The sequence below is a fragment of the Panthera uncia genome, chromosome D2, assembly GCF_023721935.1.
Source record: "Panthera uncia isolate 11264 chromosome D2, Puncia_PCG_1.0, whole genome shotgun sequence".
Taxonomy (NCBI): domain Eukaryota; kingdom Metazoa; phylum Chordata; class Mammalia; order Carnivora; family Felidae; genus Panthera; species Panthera uncia.
Genome location: NC_064818.1, coordinates 28,710,337 through 28,732,827, shown reverse-complemented (window position 1 = coordinate 28,732,827; position 22,491 = coordinate 28,710,337). Strand labels below are relative to the sequence as shown.

Below are 22,491 nucleotides of genomic sequence, written 5' to 3'. Positions count from 1 at the left end.
AAAGGTTGGCTATAACTTCCTTCTGAATTAGATTCGATTCTAAAAATACTGTCAAACCTGGTCCACAAAGGACAATATTTTTCTTCAGTGAGTCATCCCTATAATCTCAATTAGAGAAGCATCAGAAAAGACTTACCTGTTTTATGTGTGGATTCATGGCCATTTCAGTTACATTCTTTTTGGTCTCACAGAAAATGATAGCCCTCCCTTCAGACCCACTGTAGACTTGAAGGACATCTCCAATAACTGCTGGCCTCTGAGACCAATGGCACTGGATGGCCAAATGCTTTGAGGAAAGAAAATACCAATTATCTGTTTCATTAAAATTAGTGAAAATGACTTCCCTTGTATATTTTTTTCCTAATCTGTTCAAGAATTGGCCTTTCTGGGAGACAATAAAACGACAATTCTTCTGAACCCCATTTGAAAACAATATACAAACGGCCACCAATAGGTGAAGGGATATATAAACTAGTATATTTATACAATGTAATACTACTCAGTAATTAAAAGGAACTAAAAACTAAAAGAGAAAAGAATCAACTACTGATACATGCAACAATAGGGATTAATCTCAAAACACGTTAGGTAAATGAAGTTTTACAGAAAGAGAACACACATAGTAGGATTCCATTTATATCAAGTTCCAGAATAGGCATAACTAATCTATGTAGAAAAAATCAGAACAGTGGCTGTCCCTGGATGGGGGACTTCACTGAGCAGGGCCATGAGGGAAATTTCTGGGATGATGGTAATATTTCTACATGTGGTTAGGAGGTTAGGTTATATACATTTATAAATTTGTCAAAACTAAACAAATAAACTTAAAATTCTGGCTTTTTAATATGTAAATCTCATCTTTAAAAATTGCAAATATTATATGAAACCCAAAAATATGGTAACTGAAAGAAGCCCAACACAAAAAGGTCATGTACTGTATGACTACATTTATATGAAGCATCAAGAATAGGTAAGTCTATAGGGACAGAAAGCAGATTGGTGATGCCAGAGGCTATGCGAAGGGGATGATGGGGAGCAACTGCTTAATGATTATTGGGTTTCCTTTTGGGGTGATGATGTGTTTTGGAAATAGACAAAAGCTATGGTTGCACAACATCATGAATATATACATGTTATACAGTTAATTTTGTGAATTTTGCCTCAGAAACTTTGTAGGGGTGCCTACTGAAACTGGGTGTTTCAGTTGGCTGAACATCTGACTCTTGATTTCGGCTCAGGTCATGATCCCAGGGTAGTGGGATTAAGCCCTGCATCAGACTCTGCACTGAGCTTTGGAGCATGCTTAAGATTCTCTCTCTCCCTCTGCCCCTCTTGCACACTCTCTCAAATAAAAATAAATAAATAAATAAATAAATAAATAAATAAATAAATAAATAAAAACAAATTTATAATATGAGCATATGGGCGCTCACTGTAAAACTGTTTTGACTTTTCAGTGTTTGAAAATTTTCATGACAAAATGTTGGGAGGGGTACCTGGCTGGCTCAGTTAGTAGAGCATGTGACACTTAAACTCCAGGTTGTGAGTTCAAGCCCCATCCTGGGTACAGAGATAACTTAAAAAATAAAATCTGTAGGGGCGCGTGGGTGGCTCAGTCAGTTAAGCATCCAGCTTCGGCTCAGGTCACGATCTCGCGGTCTGTGAGTTTGAGCCCCACGTCAGGCTCTGTGCTGACAGCTCTGAGCCTGGAGCCTGCTTCAGATTCTGGGTTTCCTTCTCTCTCTGCCTTTCCCCTGCTCGCGCTCTCTCAAAAAAATAAACATTAAAAAAAATGTTTTTAAAGAAAATAAAATCTTCAATCAGGCTCCACACTGAGTATGGAGTCTGCTTGAGATTCATTCTCTCTCTCTCTCAATTGCTCTCTGCCTCCCCCACTCTCACAGGCTTTCTTTCTCTCAAAATAAATAAATAAATAAACTTAAAAAATATTTTAAAAAATAAAAATAAAAATCTTTTAAAAACGCTCGGGATAAAATTGTGTATTCTAAATCTGTGCATTTTAACATGTATTATATTTCAATTGCTATTGTATATTCTAAATCTGTGCACTTTAACATGTATTGTATCTCAATAAAATTGTTTTTAAAATGTAATACAGGGGCACCTGGATGGCTTAGTAGGTTAAACATCCGACTCTTGGAGCACTTGGGTGGCTCAATTGGTTGAGCGTCCAACTGCAGCTCAGGTCATGATCTCGTGGCATGAGTTCAAGCCCCGCCTCAGGCTCTGTGCTAACAGCTCAGAGCCTGAAGCCTGCTTCAGATTCCGTGTCTCCCTCTCTCTCTGCCCATCCCCACTTGCAGTCTGTCTCTGTCTCTCTCTCAAAAATAAACATTTAAAAAGAAAACAAGAAAAACAAAAAAACATGAGACTTGATATCGGCTCAGGTCGTGATCTCGTATCTAACAGACATAAAATCAAGCCCCAGGTCAGGCTCCACGCTCAGTTTGAGATTCTCTCTCTGCCCTTACCCACTTGTGCAGGTATGTGCATGCTCTCTCTCTCTCTCTCTCTCTCTCTCTCTCTCTCTCAAAATAAATAAACATTTAAAATAATAATAATAAAAATAGGGCATCTGGGTGGCTCTCAGTCTGTTAAGTGGCCAACAATTGATGTCAGCTCAGGTCATGATGTGATTTATGGTTCGAGCCCCAAGTCAGGTTCCATGCTGATAGGGCAGAGCCTGCTTGGGATTCTCTCTCTCACCCTCTCTCTCTGCCCCTTCCCTGCTCCCACAGGTGTGCGCACACATGCGCACGCACTCTCTCTCAAAATAAACTTTAAAAAAATTATAATAAAATATAATACAAATTAATTACACAGCACCTGGAAAATAGAGAAAAGAACAAAGAAAATGAAGAATCTCTTGTACCACCTATGACACTCCTGCTTCTTCCCCATGGTTTAAAAAAAAAAAAACAAAACAAGAACCTAAATCTGACCAAGACTCACAATCCAAACATCAATTCACAGGAAAATGAAAGCGGAATAACATGTTAAATAACACCACAGGGTTGCCAATTACCAAAATTAAGACTGTGGGAAATGTATCATTTGAAAAATGATCATGTCCTTTTAACAAAAAAAAATTGTAAAAATAAAGTGACAGAGGAACCTGTAGATTATAAGATTTAAGAGAAATATAAACCAGTGGCAATTCAAAGATCTTATTTGGATCCAAACTGAAACTATATAAAAAAAAAAAGACAACTAAGGTAACAAGGGCACTAGACATTCAATAATATTAAATTATTGGGTTTTTTTCTAATGTGATAACTTTGTAATTTTTGTTTTGTTTTTTAAAGAACACTTATTCTTTTCAAAATATAAACAATTACATGAAGATGAAATGACGACAAGAATGCTTCCAATGTAGGAATGAAGAATGTATGGGGGTATAGAAAAGATCATCATTAAAGCCTGGTGATGAGGGCCCCTGGGTGGCTCAGCGGGTTAAGCGTCAGACTCTTGGATTCAGCTCAGGTCATGGTTGCACAGTTCATGGATTTGAGCCCCACAGCAGTTTCTGCGCTGACAGCACAGAGCCTGCGTGGGATTCTCAGTCTCCCTCTCTCTCTGCCCCTCTCCTGCTCTTGCTGTCTCTCTCTCTCTCTCTCTCAAAAATAAAATAAACAAACATTAAAAGAAAAAAAAAAAAAGCCTGGTGATGGGTACATCGAGTCCCTTATAATATTCGATTTCTGCATATGTTTGAAAACTTCCTTAATAAATTTTTTTCACTGATGCATTGTATTCTTATAAAATTTTCAACCATTACAAAATGTAAGAGTTTCCTTTGACTATCCCATACTATAAAAATCTTCTTTCCCAAAAGTAATTATTGGTTTGATGTTTATACTTCCAAACTATCTTTATACATTTACATAAATACCTAAAGAATCCATTTAGCATTATTTGTGTATTTTTTGTACACACAAAAATACAGTGTAATTCTGTACATATCACTTTGTAATTTGGCTTTTATCACTCAAATTCATTCTTTTTAACCATTCCATTGTACTTATACATTATACCATTGTTTAGCCTATTTTTATTTGCATATATATACATACATATATATATGTACATCTATTAAACGGAAAGTGACATACTTGGTACCTACCATAAATAATGCAAATGCCATCTTTAATCCTTTCTTTTTTGTGTCTTTTGTTTGTTTGTTTGTTTGTTTTTGCAAGTCAGCTCTAAGTCCAATGCAGGGCTGGAACTCAAAACCCTGAGATCAAACGTCACATGCACTACCAACTGAGCCAGTCAGGCACCTCTTTCATTCTTTTTAAAAATATATATACTACTGGTTTAAATTTTTATGGAGTGAAATATATCAACATTTTCCTTCTGACTTTATGTTTAGAAAAGCTTTCCCTTCCATGAAATCAAAAAATTGTTCATCTATGCCTGCTTTAAATTTTATGGTTCACTTTTTAAAATTCTTTTGAGACCTTTTTTGGTATAGGGTATGAGATGAAGCTCTAACTATTATCAGCACTCTTCTCTTCATATTGATATAAACTGTCTCCTTTGTCACTTTCTACATACTTCAAGTCCTTCTCTATGGCTGCTTGTAGAGTATCTCCTGTTAGGACTTGCTTATTTACATATTTTCTTCTACTTACTCTATTCTGCTCCTTAATCTCAGACCATAGAAATACATAGGTATCTTACTGACTAAAGGTGAAAAAAGAGATTTGGCCTGAACTGGTACCTAAAACTTAAAAGTTTAGCTTCAACAAATTTCAAATACCAACTAAAAGCTACAATCTCTCATGCTAGAAAGCTACTTACTTCCACAGTAGTTGCAGCCTTTTGAGTCATTTTTCCAACAAGGTCAACCTGTTCATATCTGGATTTCATGTATTTTTTTGCAACTTTGTATACCCATTGTGGGCAAGTTGCAGAAAAAAGTAAAGTCTGAGGATTGTCTTCAGAATCTTAAATAAACAAAAAGAATTCAAATGCTTTCTTAATATCCATGATGTAGTCAGCTCTTGAACCCCCCCCCCCAAACTGCAAAGAAATAATTAAAAATTCAAAACTTGGGGTAAAATTTGAACATACGAACTTCACTGCAATTATTAAAACTTTCAACTTTCAAAATTAGGGGAAAAAATGAAGAAAACTGAACCCAGAAAAAAAGGTGAGAATTTAAGAAGGGACAATGACCAAAGAAATCAGTAAAAATGAGTTAGTAAATCTAACTATGGACTATAAAAAATAATAGATGAAAGAAACTGTAGGAAGCTAACAAATATGTTAAAGTACGTCACCATATTCTCTTGTTTAGGAAGAGAACACATAACAAATAACTTTAGTTCTGTTTGAAGGCTGGGGACAGTGTAATAATAATTATGAAATAAAAAATTCATAACTTTTAGATAAAGAATAATTGCTAATGTGTTTATTTGGAATTAGGATATACCAGTTTTGTAGGATTCATGGATGATATCTTCAACTTGTTCAGCAAATCCTAAATCTAACATTTGATCCACTTCATCAAGTACAACATGGCGCAGTTTAGAAAGATCTAATCGGCCACTCTGCAGATGGTCTTTGATACGACCAGGAGTCCCAACCAAGATGTCAATACCATTTCGAATATGATTAACTGTTAGAGGAGAGAAATACCGTAACATATAAAAATCAAATATACGTTTTCACATTACTTCCTTAGATTTAAGTAGCAAGTAGATCTTTGCACTATCCTCTTACATATTTACTCACTTTGGCTTTGATAGGATGTTCCACCATAAAAACACGCCACACTGAGTTTCCTAGTGATATCTTTGAAGTCTTTGGCTACTTGGTTTGCCAGTTCCCTTGTAGGAGCCAAAACAAGTACCTAAGCAAGAGATTTAAAAAATAAAAAGATACTTTTCTAAAAACAACTAAATTCAAAATGAGAAGATTTTTTTTTTAAGGCGCATTTAAAACTAGAAATCTAAACATTAAAGTCGTAGTATTTAAAGACACAGCACCAATGCCAACAAGAACAGCTTATATTGATAATATCCTCCCCACTTCCTTCAGGTTTTTTTTTTCAAAACTCACTTTCTCAATGAGATTCTTAACTCTCTTTTCATATCCTCCACCCCTCCTTAACAGTCTCTCCCGAGCACTTATGTCATATTAAATATTCATATTTTACCTTTTTGTTTATTGTCTGTCTCACCCACTAAAATATAAGCTGCCATGAAGGCAAGGATTTATGTCAATTTAAGTTACTGAATTCCTTACACTTGAGACCATGCCTGGCACAGAACAGATACCCAAAAAGTATTTGTGAAATGAATACACAAACGTTTACGAGCCAACCACTAGTGCTTTGGCCAAATTACAGAATTTGAGCCTCACAAAAACCCTGTGAGGTGGCATTATTATCACAATTTTACAGATGAGGAACCTGAGTCTTAGAGAAGTCGAGTCTTGTCCAAGATCAAACAGCTAGAAGTGGTGGAGCTGGAATCTCCAATAATGCCCTTCTAGCATAAAAGCTTTTTAAGGCAGGGTCCTATTTCTACTACTTGCAGTCTTTCCTAATTTCACCAAAGAAACAAAACTCTCTCAAAAAGGTTTTTCCTGTTGGCCACCCTGATCCAAGACCATTATGACTTAATTATACTCATACATGTGAATTTACTTTCATATTGCAGTACCATTTAGGAATCTCAAAGAACAAATTACTTTTAGTCACATTATCTGTTCAAATCATGATGCTGATTTTTTCTTTTTTATTTTATTAACCTTAAAGTGAACACAGGTTCTAAAAACATCAAATTTCAGGCTAAAATTTCATTAGGTCCTCTCTGCTCTCTCCTACTTATACATTAAGACAGATCTCTAATACCCCAATAACATATGGACTAGCAGTATCATTTCTATAATCTCTTCTTTAAAAAAAATCAACCAGTGAAATAAATGATATTGATTATTAACTGAATGACCAAATAAATGAATACCTCTTTAGCAAATTCATTGTTTAAAAGCAAAGGTCAAGACTGAAAAAAAAGAAGACAAGGTCACTAAATATATTCCCTATAAATACACCTAAAATTAGACATGCTGGCTTTATAACATCTATGTTTACAAACATCTTTATCAAAGACATCTATGAATCCATACACATTACACTCACATGTAATAACTACTTCATTCGGCTTGAGATTTATATTAAAAAATCCACTAATTTTTGCTTTAGAACCTAAATTTTTACTTTATGCCACAGAGCTAACTTTTCTATCTCGGGGGTTCTTGAACTTAAGATCAGTATACTCTTTCTTTCCCTAACCATTAGAGTAATGTTTAAACCTTTTACTCCCTATAATGGTTACCTTTGGTGAGCGGCTTTTTTTAATTGTCTCTTGATTTCTTTGGAGTCTTTCAATCAAGGGGATAGCAAAAGAAAATGTCTTTCCTGTTCCTGTCCGTGCTTGAGCAATTAAATCTTTTCCTTCATATACAGGACCAAAGGTCTTAACTTGAATAGGAAAGAGATATGTTACCCCTCGACCTGTAAAATGAGATTTCATTGAAATATATTTAAGACTAGCGTTAGGAAAAAATATATTTATTTGAAAATGACAATCCAGATTCCTCTATGTCAGCCTAAAAATATACCACCTAGTGACATTTACAGTTATTCCTACCCCAAAGAGGAATTTTTTAAAAATTGGTCTGAACTCTTGACAGATACATACAATTAAAGTCAAAAACCGGTCAGAATATCAAAAAGGATGATGTAGAAATAACTGCAATTAAAGAAGGGCTTATTTCTCTTACACTTTCTATATTCTCTTTTTGGTAAGAAGAGGCAAAGATTCTTATAAAATCTAATTGTAGATTTTTAGTTGTATAGCCATTAAAGTTCATAGTACCTTTTAGAAGCTTTATAGTTTCTTCAGAAATAGGGAAATTGGAGAAGGCTCCTTCTTTCTGTTCACGTGTTAGGCTCTGTCAAAATGAAATCAAAGTTCTAACTAATAATAGTTCATATTCAACTAGGCATTTAGATTCTTACTCATTTACCAATTTTAGCTTTACTAAATGAGCTAACAAATCAAAGTTAGTTACTACTTGCAAAAATTGTATAGATTAACTTACACAACCAATTAGTGGAAAATTCTTTTAATTTCAAAAGCATCCCTTTAAATACCAAGTTTACTTAATACATTTTCCCATAGTACATTTAAAAATGATTCACTCACACATAAAACTCCCTTTGGAAATACAGCTACTACATAAATTAAAATATATTTTCATTTGACTGAAACATTACAAAAACACTATTTGATCATCTAAGCCATATTCACAGATACAGGCAGTATTAATTACAAGGACTAACAGAAGCCTATAAACCATCCTAAAAACATATTACACAATGAGAAAAATAAATTGTTTCTAAAAATAAATGTTAAAAAGTTGTTCTATGGCTCCAAAAAGCATGTTTTAGGTCACCAAAACAAAGTTCCTGCAAGCTTGAAAGTTTCTTTAACATACACATAGGTTAGCATGATATTATCATTTAACATCTATTGAAAACTTTGTGTACTGGTCAATATGTATATAGAAGAAAGACAATATTATCTACCTGTTAAGTTTATTATTGGTGTGTTTAAAGAAAGTTGTTCCAAAACCATACACAACAGCAATTTTCAAACAGAGAACCAGATAAAAGACATAATATCAAACTGAAATTGTAAGCTATTTAAGCAAACCTCAAAGCTATCATTTTTTTAATTAAAAGAAAAAATTTTATTACAAAATACATTTTCATTATAGAAACCACATATAAACAGAAATAAAACTATAATCCAGTCAGCTGATACCACATTTGAAACAGACACTCCTCCAATCCTCACTCTATGCACATATAAATTTTTTAAAATAGGATAATACTGTATATATTGTTCTATAATCTGTGTCTTTCATTTAATAAGATACACTAAACACCTTTTTAACATTCTTCTATGACCTTCAGGATAGATGTCATGTATTGCATAAATGTAGCATATTTTCTAAAACCAATTGCCTACTATCAGGCATTTAGTAGGCATTTAGAATGCATAAATTTTCCACTATTATCAACATCCTTGTAGTAAGAGTTTCATACAACCCTATACACCTCATGATTATCTCCTTAAGACACATGCCTACAAATAGAATTCCTGAACCCTAATATGATCTAAATAAAATAATAAACAATTAAGCCTATTATAATACAGAGCATTATACCACATAAAATCGCAACAGAGCAAAAGCAACTCTGTACATTTTGCCACTAGCAATACAAACTTGTAGGGCCTCATTTATTTATTTTAATGTTTATTTACTTATTTATTTTGAAAGAGAGAAAGAGTGACAGCATGTGTGAGCGGGGCAGGAGCAAAGAGAGAGGGAGAGAGAGAATCCCAAGCAGACTCCACATTCAGCACAGAGCCCAAAATGGGACTTGATCTCACAACATTGAGATCATGACATCAGCCGAAATCAAAAGTTGGATGCACAATCGACTGAACCACTCCAGGTTCCTTGGTGGGCCTTATTTAGATCAACTCTCAACATACGTGCTTCCTGACAAATATCAAATTCCCAAGTAAAAGAAACACCATATTTTAAGGCAAAAATTCAGTATGTTTCCCCAAAGTTTACACAATAAGCTAGGCTAAGACCTATTTAAATTATCGGCAACCATCAGATTTTAAAATATAAAGAATTATTGGGGCATCTAGGTGGCTCTGTTGGTTGAACGTCCAACTTCAGCTCAGGTCATGATCTCACCGATTGTGAGTTCAAGCCCCACAACAGGCTTGCTGCTGTCAGCCTGTCAGTGTGGAGCCCACTTCCAATCCTCTGTCCCACTCTCTCTGCCCCACCCCACTTGCATTCTCCCAAAAATAAGTATTTTTTGAAAATTAAATATAAGGAATTATTAATACCAAGAATTACTAAGACTATCAAAAGTTGTTTCTGTCTGAAGACCTGAGTAACTGACAGTTTATAATACCTAGGTAAACCTATGAACTCTGCTAGAGGAAAACTGCAAGAACAAATTGGACAAATTCTGTGCAAGAAAATATCTGTTCTAACAGATAAAGGCAAAAGCAATGGGTTCAGGAATACAAATTCTATACTAAGCATGTTTTCTAAACTCCCCAAAAATTAATACCCTGGAAAACAGATTTCTTCAGTTCATTTTTATATGGTTCATTTCTGTTTAAAAATGCAAACAGCTTTTGAGTTACAATATGACCTAAAGATCACTTAAAGTTGCTATTGTTACAGAAGCACAAAAAGCAGAAGGCAAAATACACAAAGTCAAGAGGCTTTATGTACCTTGTTTCAGGAAGTCAGATGTCAATTCATGAGTACTGGTAGGGACTGAAATAACCATAAGAAATGCAAGCAGATCACCATCAATAAGCAATTTGGAAAAACTATTTAGGAACCCAAATGCATAGGAAAGGTTTACATTTGACCATTCCCCCAACCTCCACCCCAAGAAAAACAAAATACAATGACAGAAACAAGGGATAAAGGAAAAAAGTTTCCAGTTTCAGTTGTACAGATTCCCCGTCCAATTGAGGGTATTGGACACTAAGCAGGAAACATCATGGAATCAATTCTAATTGGTCTAAAAGATCAAATTAACCTGTATTTCAAGGATAAAGGCAAATGCAAAACAAAAAGTATCCATACCTCCTCTAGTTTATTATCACTTGATTTATGAGTAGAACTATCTAAGGATGACACTCGCTTTGATTTTTTTTCATATTCATCAATATCTCCATTTGACAGATCTTTTCTTCTTGACTTATGAGATTTAGAAAATTCATCTGAAAGTCTATTATTACATCCTTCTTCAGTGTCTCCATTTAGCTTCTCTTTCATTTTAGCTTTTTTGGGCTTGGGAGCATCCAAGTTATCTGCCACACCATTTTCTCTTGTTTCTGATTTCTCGTCTGAGTCATAATGGTGCCTTGATTTCCTTCTATCACTCTGTGGAAAAACAAAGAAGCAGTGACAAGAGGGTCACAAGGTCTCCTAAGACTCTAGAGAAGTTAGAGAGTGACCCCCAACCACCTTGGAAAGTTACCTGGTAAAAATCAACTGGTTGCTAATGCCGAGCCTAAGCCTCACCTATTGCTTTCTTTCTCATCCCATCTCTTGCATTCTCAAGACTTGGCCTCTAGCCCCTCTCTAATCCCATTACATGATTTAAGGGAAATCAAAATACCTCCTTTCAGAAAAAGATGAGAACCCGAGATCTGTAAATTAAAAAACATATCCAAATCCAAAAACAAAAACTTCTAATATCTCCAAGAGAAAAAAAAAAAGTTAATATTATTGAGTACCTACCCAGCACTGTGTAATGCTTTCGGCTTATCTTGTTTAAATCTTCATAACAACCCTATAAGGGAAGTACAGGTCCATAATCCCTTATCCGAAATTCCGATATCCATAAAGCTCTGAAAACCGAAAGTTTTTTGGTAACTTATTTGGAGACAAAACCTTACCTAACCTGAACTCATTTGATGGAAAAATTTGACTCAAACTGATGTGAGGGTATTTTTAACCTTTACTTATTCCACTTAGTATGCATATTCATATTTAATATTAAGGTGTTTGATCATAGGTTGGGGGCCCCAAGCCCTACTGGGGTGTTACCCTTTTAAAAGCCCCCAAAATTCTGAATTCCAAAACAAATCCAGCCCCAAGGATTTTGGATAAGGGATAGCGAACCTGTATTACCTTTGCCATAGTACAGATGAGGAAACGGAAGTTCTTAGAGGTAAATAACTTGCCAAAGACTCACATGCAGGATTTCCTTCAAGTGGAAGTTCTAGAAATCAAGCTCTGTCTGATTTGAAAGCCCATGCTCTTTTCACATCATGCTTCCTCTCTGAACTCTGATAATTAATAGGTTAACGAATAAACAAAACAAAAAAAAACCTAAATAATTCATGTAAAGCTCCAATCGTTATATTCCCATGGAAAGACAAGTATATTAGTAACCCTGGAAACTTTTAAAAAAGTTTTTTTGTTAATTAATACAACTTTAAAAAAAAAAAAAAAAAAGACTACTCTGCAACTTTACTTCTAAAATGCCAAACTGGTGACCAGTGTTTTAATATTTGCAAACAGCAAAAATTATTTGGCAATTTAGCACTTCAGAATTACCTGGTCAAATGTTCAAAATAAATTAGGTAATAGTTATTAGTGGTAACAAACACTACTGCCACCAAAATTTTGACCATGATTTACATAAATTTTACAAAGTACTTTCACATACAATTTTCTCATCCATAAAATGGAGATGTTGTGAAAACGGATAACATATGTGAAAATGCTCTGTAAACAGTAGAGCTTTACATTAACATAAATTATACAGTTACATGTTATACATTTGATCTTTCATTAACTGAACTAACCCACATCTCCCCAAATCAATAAGTTCCAAAGAAAAACAAGGTTATTTACAGAGCCAGCCTTGGGGTTAGAAATGCTTTGGGGCCATGTACTTGAGGGAAATGAAGCAAGGTAAAGAGAGGCCTTTAAGTCCAAGCCCAGAGATATCGCAAGGTGATGAAATACACTGTTCCACATCAGATCCATAGTGCTTGACACTCTTCACTTCCTTGGCTTCCATGACACTCTATATTCCCTCTTACCTCTACCCTAATGATTCCTCTCCCGCCTCCTTCTGTAGATGCTCCTTAAGTCTAAGTTCTCTGTGTACACTTTCATACCATATTCATGGTTTCAACACTTCCATGATTCCTTCCTCCCCTGCACTCCAGTTTTGAGAACATACGGCCCAGCTTCATAGTTCTACAAATCCAAATCCGTAGTTGTCTTCAACTCAATGCCAGATCACTACCCAAATGCTCTGTGTTTGTTAGCTGGTACTCTGATCTGTTTCCAAATCTTTAGTTATCCCTCACAGTGAAAGAAAAATCAATAAGTATTTCTGGAGAACGTACAATGTGAAAGCCATCAATTTACAAGAATGTACTAATATGTACGGATGGACAAATATATGGCCACTTACCTCAAGAATCTTTGGAAACATTTGAGAAGAACACACAAGAAAAGTGAGCTAACTTTACAAAGCAGCACAGAATAGATACCAATCGAATGATAAAGACGGCACTGGAACAAGACTTCAAAGGGGAATGAGATTACTGGATGTGTATACCGGAGTGTTTAGAAAACACATAAAAACTAAACCTTGACAGAGAGACAGGATTTGAATGCAAAAGGAGAGGTATTTCAGGAGGAGCCAAAATTAAAATAACTGCTTGGTGATTCCACTTACATAAGGGATCTAGAGAAGTCAAATTCACAGAGACAGAAAGTAAAATGGAGATTGTTAGGGACTGAGGGAAGTGGGCAACGGGGAGTTGGTGTTTAATGAGAACAGAGTTTCAGTTTAGAGGATGAAAAAGTTCTGGAGATGCATGGTGGTGATGGCTGCAGAACAATGTGAATGTACTTAATGCTACAAAACTGTACACTCTAAGATAGTTAAAATGGCAAATTTTATGTTGTATGTATTTCACCATGATTAAAAAAAATAACCGCTTGGCTGGAATGGCAAAGTTTTACCTTGGTGATAAGGTAAGGTAGGTTCTGCTCTCTGGGGCTATACAGACTATTTTCATTTTTTTTGTCAAATGTCAGCCTTCAAATACAGCTTCCTCGCCCACCTTAGCTCTGTTTTCTTTTCTCCGGGTCTCTTTTTTTTTTTTTTTTTTTTTTTTGAGGTTTAGGGTGGGAATTCTCTACAACTCCTCTACGGGGTCCTTGAGGGCAGGGGCTTATTTAAATCCTGTGGTGCCCAGCAAAGAGTGTGGCACAAATTAAGCTCATTAAACACTTGGGGTCTAAATGAAAATACTAACAGTAAAGCCTACTAGTAAAACAACCCACACGATCTCCATCACAGCCAAATCCTGGGAATGTCGGCTGTGACACTCTTCCTTAAGCCTCTAGAGACTGGCTCTCGAGGTTTGTAAACCTAAGATCGCTTTCCCCAAGATTCTCGCTCACAGGTCGGGCTGACGGAGAAGTAACACATATTCAAGGCAACCATTTTCTTAACCATCTTCTAACGCGGCCAACAAGAACCAAGTAACAGGCCTCGCTGCTTAAGCAAGGAGAGGAAAGAAAGAACAGATTCCACGGCGATGGGAACTTGAGTCTGCCCATCTCGTAGTCGCCGACGGGAAGGGCTGAGGGAGCACTGAAGGCCCGGCCAAAGCCTAGTGCAGCCCTTCTCCAGGTTCGGGGTGTGGAGATGGGAATGGTTCCGGAATGACCATTCAGGAGGGACGACGGCTGCGCGAGGGGAGGCCCTGGGATGCTCCGGCCAGGTTCTGACAGGCCATCAGATCAGAGACAGCTCCCCTCCCCGCCCAAGCCGGCGCAGCCCAAAAGGAGGCGCGGCCCATCCAGCGCACCTTTTGCCTCTCCTTCCTTTGGCTCTCGGTCTCCTCCAAGGGTGCCTCCAGCTCCATAATGTCCCCCCAGAGGAGTTTCCCAGGCATCATTCGCCGCCGCCGCCTCCTCCTGGGCTCGGTGGCCACAACCACCTACGGGCAGCGGCAGCGTGAAAGGAAGCGGGGGCAGGGCGGCCGCCCGGCCAGGGCCTACGTCACTTCCGGGACACGCACCGCGCGGCGGGGAAAAATAATCCCGGATACTCTCGGTTTAAACTCATCCTTTGCGTTGCAACCTTCCATCCAATGAGTGTGAGCGATCTCGACTGGCCCACCCTTGTTCTAAAATGATTGGCTGCTAGGGTAAAACCCTGGCCAATCTCCATAAAGGATGAGCAAACTGATTAGCATAAAATGATGCGGGTTTTCTTTCCTCGCCTTCTCTCCCCCTCCCCCACTCCGAACAGTCTTCCTCGGCCCTGCGGAGTCGCTTTGGTGCCTTCCAGGCAGCACTGCTGGGGCTGACAAGGCCCTGAACTGCGGCGGAGAGGGGCCCGCCCGCTGCGGGATGGTGCGTGGGCAGGCCCGAGCAGGGCCGGTGGGGAGCGCCACGCGCCTCCTCGCCATTCGCCGCCGGAAGCTGCAGGCCTCAGCCCGCCCATTTCGGGGTGAGGCGTTAACGTCTAACGGCTTTGCGCGAAGCCGGCAGTCCGGCGCTGTTGGGAAAGGGTTGGTGGGGTCTGGAGTGGGCTAGGGGGGCTTGAAGTGAGGGTCAGGGCTGGACAGTCGTTTCTCAAGTCTTAAGTTTTAGTCAGGAAATAGGTCCTTGGTTCATTTTAGGTTCTTTCCACACTCCCCAGTGACTGAGGGGAAACTAAACCCCGAGAAAGGGATTTACGGGTCTGAAGACACAAAAGCAGTTCGTGGCATAGTCAGGACTAGAGAGAACGCTTCTGAATCTGAGATCAGTGCTCTCTTGCCACACCAACATAAAGACTTTGTTTCGCAAAGCGTTTGGGGGAAGATGCTCCCATGAAATAACTAGGAAAACTCGGGAGAAACGTAGAAAAACAAGCCTAAATGTCTTCGACAGATGACGTAGTTGCAGTGAATAAAAGGATTTTATTTTATTGGAGATTAACCGCCCCTAAATTACAACCTCATACAAAACTGGAAACCTTTCGACAACACAAAAGGTTGATTCCTTAGCATACTTCTTTTCTTCCGCCACTGGTGCCGGCTGGTTAGCGTTCTTTTTCAAAGCCATTTCTTTATCTCTTCATGATCTCTTCACCTCAGCTGCCCTTGAGTGGAGAATGAGAACCCAAACTGAGATTGTAGGTGCAGGGGCACTTCACAACCACTTGACAATTTCTAAGACACCAGCCTTGTTACCTTGGCATCAGGCTTGTGTCTTGGCAACATTACATATTGCTATATACATCATGGAGTTGCCCCAAACTATCGGTCCAGAATAGCTGAAACCACAAATGATTGCTACAGGCCTTCTGCACTATTGTGGATTGGCCTGAAGTCAAAGGACTGTGTATCTCAAAGTCACCTTATGGGTTCCATACTGTGAACAAAGAGTGTCAGCAAAAGATAGTGGAAAAAATGCATCTCTCTCGAGTATGAGAATCGCTGTGCATCTCTAGATGTAAATCCTTTTCTACCATTCTCGTACACCCACCCCAGTTCTACCATTGTAAGGTCTTTGTAGCCCTACAACAGAGCCTGAGGTGCATAGGAACATGGGATGTGGCAACTTCACACATGTAACATTGGGAAAATAATAGGAACAGATGTTAGTATGTTGTGGTTAAAGACCAAATATAGATGAGGTAAAGTTTTTAGCTCCTCTAGATTCTATTTTTGGCATTCATTTTTCTATCAGAGGTCTTACAGCAGGTATGGAAATAAAAAGGACTAGACTGTTCAACTCTCCTTATGCCAGAGACTAACAAGCATATTAGTGTTTTTCAGAATGACCTTCTGTGATTTAGGACATTCTACAACCCTCGCCTTTCTAAGCCCCAAACTCCTTGAATCAAATCTCTGTCTGGTGTCTTAAACCAAGTCATAAGTAACTTCCCAAGCTGTGGCTTAGCTGGAAAAAAATTAGATACTACCAAATTTGGGTAACTATATGTTCTCCAGGGACCTCAACTAGAAAACTTGGGAATGGTAACGAAGGGATGGAGAATTCTTTTTTTTCTTTCATATTTGTTCCCACTATAACTCTCAAGAGATTTGTATCTGATAATAAAATCTATTGGAGAGGACATGAAGGAGTAGCATAATTTAAATGTACAAGTAATTCAAAATATAATATTAGAATATGTTTATTTTCCAAAATAGCTTACCAAAATCACTGATATAATTTCTTAAAATTTAAGAGAATACCTCATCTGTTTCTCGATTCTGTAAAGATTTATCTTGCCTTTGGCTTCAGCTCCTTAAACTCTATGACCTTAAATATAAAAATAAGAGGTCTACGACCATACTACCCTGAACATGCCCAATCTTGTCTGATCTTGGAAGATAGAAAGAGGACTTACACTTGCCTCTCTCTGGTCATTCTCAAGCCTACAGGGCTAGGGGTTTTTTTTTGCTTTTTGGTTTTTTTACTCCATAGTTAAAAAATAGAAAGTTAAAAAGTCATTTTGCATCTGCATTTCAGTTTTATGTGACAAAAGGAACTGAACTACCATGCTTAAATGTTAGGACATGGAAATAGTTTAAGGAGCAGTTATAAATTGATGAAGAGACACTTGCATAGAATGAATGTTTAGAGTATAAAGAAGTAAGGAGAAAATAAAAGAGGGAACAGGACATGTTTCCTCCATTGCTAGCCACATGACCTTGCCAAACTCAACTCTAAAATCTGGTCTTTTGTGGGGCGCCTGGGTGGCTCAGTCGGTTAAGTGTCCGACTTCGGCTCAGGTCATGATCTCGCAGTCCGCGGGTTCGAGCCCCGCGTTGGGCTCTGGGCTGACAGCTCGGAGCCTGGAGCCTGCTTCGAATTCTGTGTCTCCCTCTCTCTCTGCCCCTCCCCTGCTCATACTCTGTCTCTCAAAAATAAATGTTAAAAAAATTTTTTTTAAATAAATAAAATCTGGTCTTTTTGTTAGTAATGTGGGGACAAATATGCCTTCCCTGCTGGTAGTGCAGGGAAATTGGAAGGATCAGCTGATGAAACAGTACTGTAGAGAAGATGATATACAGAGCTGCTTACATTTCTACCTTTAGGTCAAGGTTTTAACAGCCTCGAGGAAGGCACAGCTTTGAACACATTTAGCACATGTACACTTAATGTATGTAGCTCCTAATTCAAAGGTGGAATTTTTTTTAAGGTTTTATTTTTAAGTAATCTCTGCACCTAATGTGGGGCTTGAACTCACAACCCCAAGATTAAAAGATTAAAAGAGTCCCACGCTCCACCAACTGAACCAGCCATGCACCCCTGGGGGTGGGTGGGGGGGGAGATCTTTTTAACTTTTAGAGAGAGGTCTTACTGGTTTTTTAGCCAATTACTTTGTAAATGCTTTGAATCAAATGGTGGAAGAGTAGTGACATCAGCTACCCAGAGAGGGCACTATTACCCAAAAAATGGAAGCTGCTACTACTAATGGAAGCTGCTTGCATCTAAGGTTTAAAAGGAAGACAGGTCTGTAGAGGCCAGCAAAGTAGTCATGAGTTTTTGATACCCACCCCCCCATTCTTGCTTCATGACTCCCGTGTCTCTCTTCCCCACTCCATTTTGGCAGTAGTCTTTCTCCCGCATTCCCCCAAAGCCTTCTCAGCTGTAGGAGGGATTCTCAAAATGTAGTCGTTCCCAGTTTTCAACACTACTACTGTTCTTGTTCTCTCCATTGTTTTTCCTGACATATCTGACATTTTGAAACCTCTGTCTGCTAAATTGCATTTAGTAATAGACTCATGATCATTCTAATCTATAAATAAGATACAAATGCAGCTTAGCAATGTCACACCAGCATGTGATGGTGTTCTATTACGGAGCTGGTGTAATTTCAGCCACTGCCAAAGAAACTTGATGTTTTAATTAGTAAGGAGTTAAGCAAAGGAAATATACAATTTCTATTAGAATCTTTGAAATATTGAAAATAGCTTGCAGAACCCAGCTACTCTCTGAGGATTCCTAGGGGTCTGAGATCCCAGATGAGAGAGGATGATCTTGTATGAAATGTCTAAATTAACCCCATGATTTGCATATTTTATTCCTATTATAGCATCAGGCATAATATTTCCTATTAGCCAAGGCATAATAACTCCCCAGGCAAATCCAGATTTGGATTGGGATGAAATTTCTTATAATCTTAATTTAGGGGCATCTGCGTGGCTCAGTCAGTTAAGTGTCTGACTCTTGATTTAACGGCTTAGGTTATTAGGTCTCAGTTCATAGGATCGAGCCCCATGTCGGGCTCTTTGCTGACAGCAGCATAGAGCCTGCTTGAGATCCTCTCTCTCCTCTCTGCCTCTCCCTCCCTCTCTCTCAAAATAAACATTTTTTTAAAAAAGAATAAAAAATACTTTACTACAAAAAAAATCTTAAAGGATTGAATCTCTAAATGGAGGAATTCAGGACAACCTAGAAAAAACAGGAGACCTATATAGAAGGCCATGTATTCAGACCAGTTTTGTGAATATATAAATATATAAAAATATGCATACATATATTTATAACAATATCAGGTGCCTCCTGCATTGGGCACTTTGAATAGATGAGCCTTAGATCTTACAACAGTTCTGAAAGGTAGATATCATTACAGATGAGAAAACTGAATCAGAGAAGTTTGGAATCTCTCTCCAACACACAGCTCCCAAGGATTGTAACTGGGATTCAAATTTGTCTGAATCTGGGGTGCCTGCATGGCTCAGTTGGGTGCGCATCAGACTTTGGCTCAGGTCATGATCTCATGGTTCCTGAGTTTTGAGTCCCACAATGGGTTCTGTGCTTTGTGCTGACAGCTCGGACCCTGGAGCCTGCTTCAGATTCTGTGTTTCCTTCCCTCCCCCCACTCCCAACGTGCACTCTGTCTCTGTCTCTGTTTCTCTCTTTCTCAAACATTAAAAGGAAAAAAAAAAAGACAAAACAGGGGCACCTGGGTGGCTCAGTCGGTTAAGCATCTGACTTTGGCTCAGGTCATGATCTCATGGTCCACGAGTTTGAGCCCCTCATCGGGCTCTGTGCTGACAGCCCAGAGCCTGGAGCCTGCTTCAGACTCTGTGTCTCCCTCTCTCTCTTTTCCTCCCCTGTTCATGCTCTGTCTCTCTCCCTCAAAAATAAACATTAAAACAACAACAATGACAACAACAACAAATTTGTCTGAATCCTAAACTCAGGTCATCATGCTACCTCAAGGGAACCGTCATGCGGAGGAGAAATCAAGAACTAATGTCATCACACACAATATTGGGGGGGAAAATGCAAGCCACCTATTTAGAGAATAACCTCCCAAACAACACGTATACCCATCTTTAATATCTGTTGTCATATGTTGTGTTTTAGAAGAAACACAACTTTTAGAAGAAAAGTTTTATTGGTCTCACAATAGGTTTCATTTAATACATCTAGAGAGTGTCATAATGCATCCAGTGGCAAAATTAGACGGATTTCATTGGTCCCTACATGTGACTAGAGCCACAAAAGACTTTGGATTCCTCATTCTGTTAAGAAACTTGTCCAGGTCCAAAATCAGAGATAGAATGAGTTGTTGCTGCTCCCTTTTCCAAGGAGTAACAAGGATAGTACAGAAATGGAGAAGTGGAAGAACTCTGGAATCTTGCAGGAGTTCAGTGTTTTGTAGGATCCTCACTTCATCTTTTTCCCCCCGCCCTTGAGGCATATTTGACCTATAACCCTCACTGAATCTTATAAGAACAAAACCTTACAGTCAAGAGGAATTTTTGGGACATCTGGGTGGCTCAGTCGGTTAAGCGTCCAACTTCGACTCAGGTCATGGTCTCACGGTCCATGAGTTCAAGGCCCACATCAGGCTCTGTGCTGACAGTTCAGAGCCTGGAGCCTGCTTCAGATTCTGTGTCTTCCTCTCTCTCTGCCTCTCCCCTGCTCACGCTCAGTCTCTCTCTCTTACAAAAATAAACACAAAAATTTTAATTTAAAAAATCATCTAGTTCAGCTATCCTGTTATGCTAAGTATATACCAATCAAAGGATCACCAAGTCTCTGCTTGAATACCCTAAATAATGGGAAATGCTTTCATTTATAAAATGTCTATTTCATCTATGGGTAGTTTTGACTAGTGGGAAGTTCTTTATCTGAGCTGAAATCTTTATTCTAACTTTCATTCACTGACGATGATTCCAAGCTGTCACACCCCCTAAAACAATGCCTCCCACACAAGGCCTTTCTATACAAATTACCCTTCTTGCTACTTTGCCCAGGGTTTCAAATGTCCTTGTGACCACAGCTGATCTTCTTGGAAATGCCATAATAGGTTGCTCAGAGCCACTACAAGCCAATAGTCAGAATTGAGTGGGCCAACCGCTACTTTTGTACATGGGCATATGTGACCTCTCCTTCTCTGTACTCCCCCAGAGCCTGGAGACAGCTCTCTATGGTGCCAAGCTTCATCTTGCCTTCACTGTTATCTTGTCTTCACTGGTGAGAGTTGGAAAGAGGCACCCTCCAATCATTCAGTCATGCTTGAGATCTAAGGCCTTGGCAACCCTTAGAAACCTCTCAGAAGAAACATCCCCTGAACCATAAGTCAGCATTAGCATCTATCCAATATGCTGAAACCAGTCCTGACTGCTCCATATTCCCCAAACCTGAGAGAACGGACCATTCCACTACCTGCCTGAAAAGGCCAGCCAGAAAAAATTCTGGCAAAGCTGTCTAAGTCTTAGTGGAAATAGACCAGATGTAAATGAACTATCATCCATCTTCCATCTTTTCTCTAAATCTCTAATTCAGAACCTCCTTGCACTCACGAGCCATTCTGCAACCATTCTGCTTCCTTTCTATCTCTGCCCTCTGAGAACATCCTGATTTCTCACTGCCATGCTACAGAGAGTGCCTTGAAAGGAGGAACCAGAAAAACAGTAGACCCAGTTGCTGCCACACGTATTTTGGACATTGCCAGTCAGTATGATGTGGGGCCATCTGTTCACGTTCAAGGTGGTTGCAGAAAAGATCTTTGGCAGCAATGACTAGAGAGAAAAAATTCTTGTTGCAAAGTACCCAATACATCTATATAAACTTTGATAATGATAAAAGACTTTAGTTGCAAACAAAGTATCTATGCAACCTTAATACACTATTTTCGGGAGTTTTGTGTTGAAATCTGGTGAAATCCACTTAACATAAGAGTGGATTAGTGTAGGTAGAGAAATTCACTACTGAGTATAGTAAATTAACATCCTATGTCATTGGGAAATTAATGAATGTCTGAAAATTTGAGTTAATCACATTTAATTGGAAAAGGACCATGTATTTTATGGTTTAACTGCAAAATAATCTGTATATTCCCAATAAGTTCATAGTAAAATAATCTTTTAAAAAAGCTTTAAAAGGTCAAAAAAAGGGGAAAAAACAGCAACTAGAACAAAATATGTAATGAGATTAACAGAATCTCATACTTGGCTTTAGAGAATTCTTACATATTCGGTTGATTAAAATATTCTATATTAATGCTGTACCTTTTTACCAAAGAGTTTCCAAAAGAAAAATAAGAATTAAACATTTATGACTGGAGTTAGTTGTAGTAAGGAATTGGATGTGAGTGTTTGACCGCTCTTTGTGCCTTCAATGTTCTGCAGAAAATTCTGTCTTCTTTTTAGTCCATCCAAAATGACTGAATTATTAGATGCCAGACTCTGTGTCCTAAAGATATTAAAAATAACAGAATTATTACCTTCCAAAGGGGCCTGGGCTTCTAATCAAGGCATCATACCTTCATCTGTTACTTTGAAGCAATATAACATTTTCTAACACTAAAGCGCGCTTAGAAGTTAACCTTTAAAAATCTAA

At 38.2% G+C, this 22,491-nt stretch overlaps 2 protein-coding genes across 5 annotated transcripts in view; both read right to left on the bottom strand.

Annotated features, from left to right (window-relative positions):
* The window catches only part of DDX50 (DExD-box helicase 50), a 32,631-nt gene extending 17,898 nt beyond the window's left edge, over positions 1-14,733 (bottom strand). Inside the window, exons 1-9 of one of the 3 annotated variants that reach the window (XM_049645152.1) lie at positions 14,499-14,583; positions 11,395-11,504; positions 10,735-11,034; positions 7,914-7,989; positions 7,371-7,549; positions 5,764-5,881; positions 5,462-5,647; positions 4,828-4,973; positions 137-286 (exon numbers count right to left, since the gene is read on the bottom strand). In XM_049645152.1, coding sequence (XP_049501109.1) covers positions 137-286; positions 4,828-4,973; positions 5,462-5,647; positions 5,764-5,881; positions 7,371-7,549; positions 7,914-7,989; positions 10,735-10,926 — 1,047 coding nt within the window. In that variant the 5' untranslated portion in view covers positions 10,927-11,034; positions 11,395-11,504; positions 14,499-14,583. Of the gene's footprint in view, positions 1-136; positions 287-4,827; positions 4,974-5,461; positions 5,648-5,763; positions 5,882-7,370; positions 7,550-7,913; positions 7,990-10,734; positions 11,035-11,394; positions 11,505-11,787; positions 12,095-14,498 lie in introns of those variants that run through there. The other 2 variants (XM_049645151.1, XM_049645150.1) reach the window with 2 other exon arrangements.
* Positions 14,734-15,689: 956 nt separating this feature from the next.
* The window catches only part of STOX1 (storkhead box 1), a 58,927-nt gene continuing 52,125 nt past the window's right edge, over positions 15,690-22,491 (bottom strand). The window contains exons 4-5 of one of the 2 annotated variants that reach the window (XM_049645149.1): positions 22,161-22,344; positions 15,690-15,781 (exon numbers count right to left, since the gene is read on the bottom strand). In XM_049645149.1, coding sequence (XP_049501106.1) covers positions 22,197-22,344 — 148 coding nt within the window. In that variant the 3' untranslated portion in view covers positions 15,690-15,781; positions 22,161-22,196. Of the gene's footprint in view, positions 15,782-21,289; positions 22,345-22,491 lie in introns of those variants that run through there. The other variant, XM_049645148.1, reaches the window with a different exon arrangement.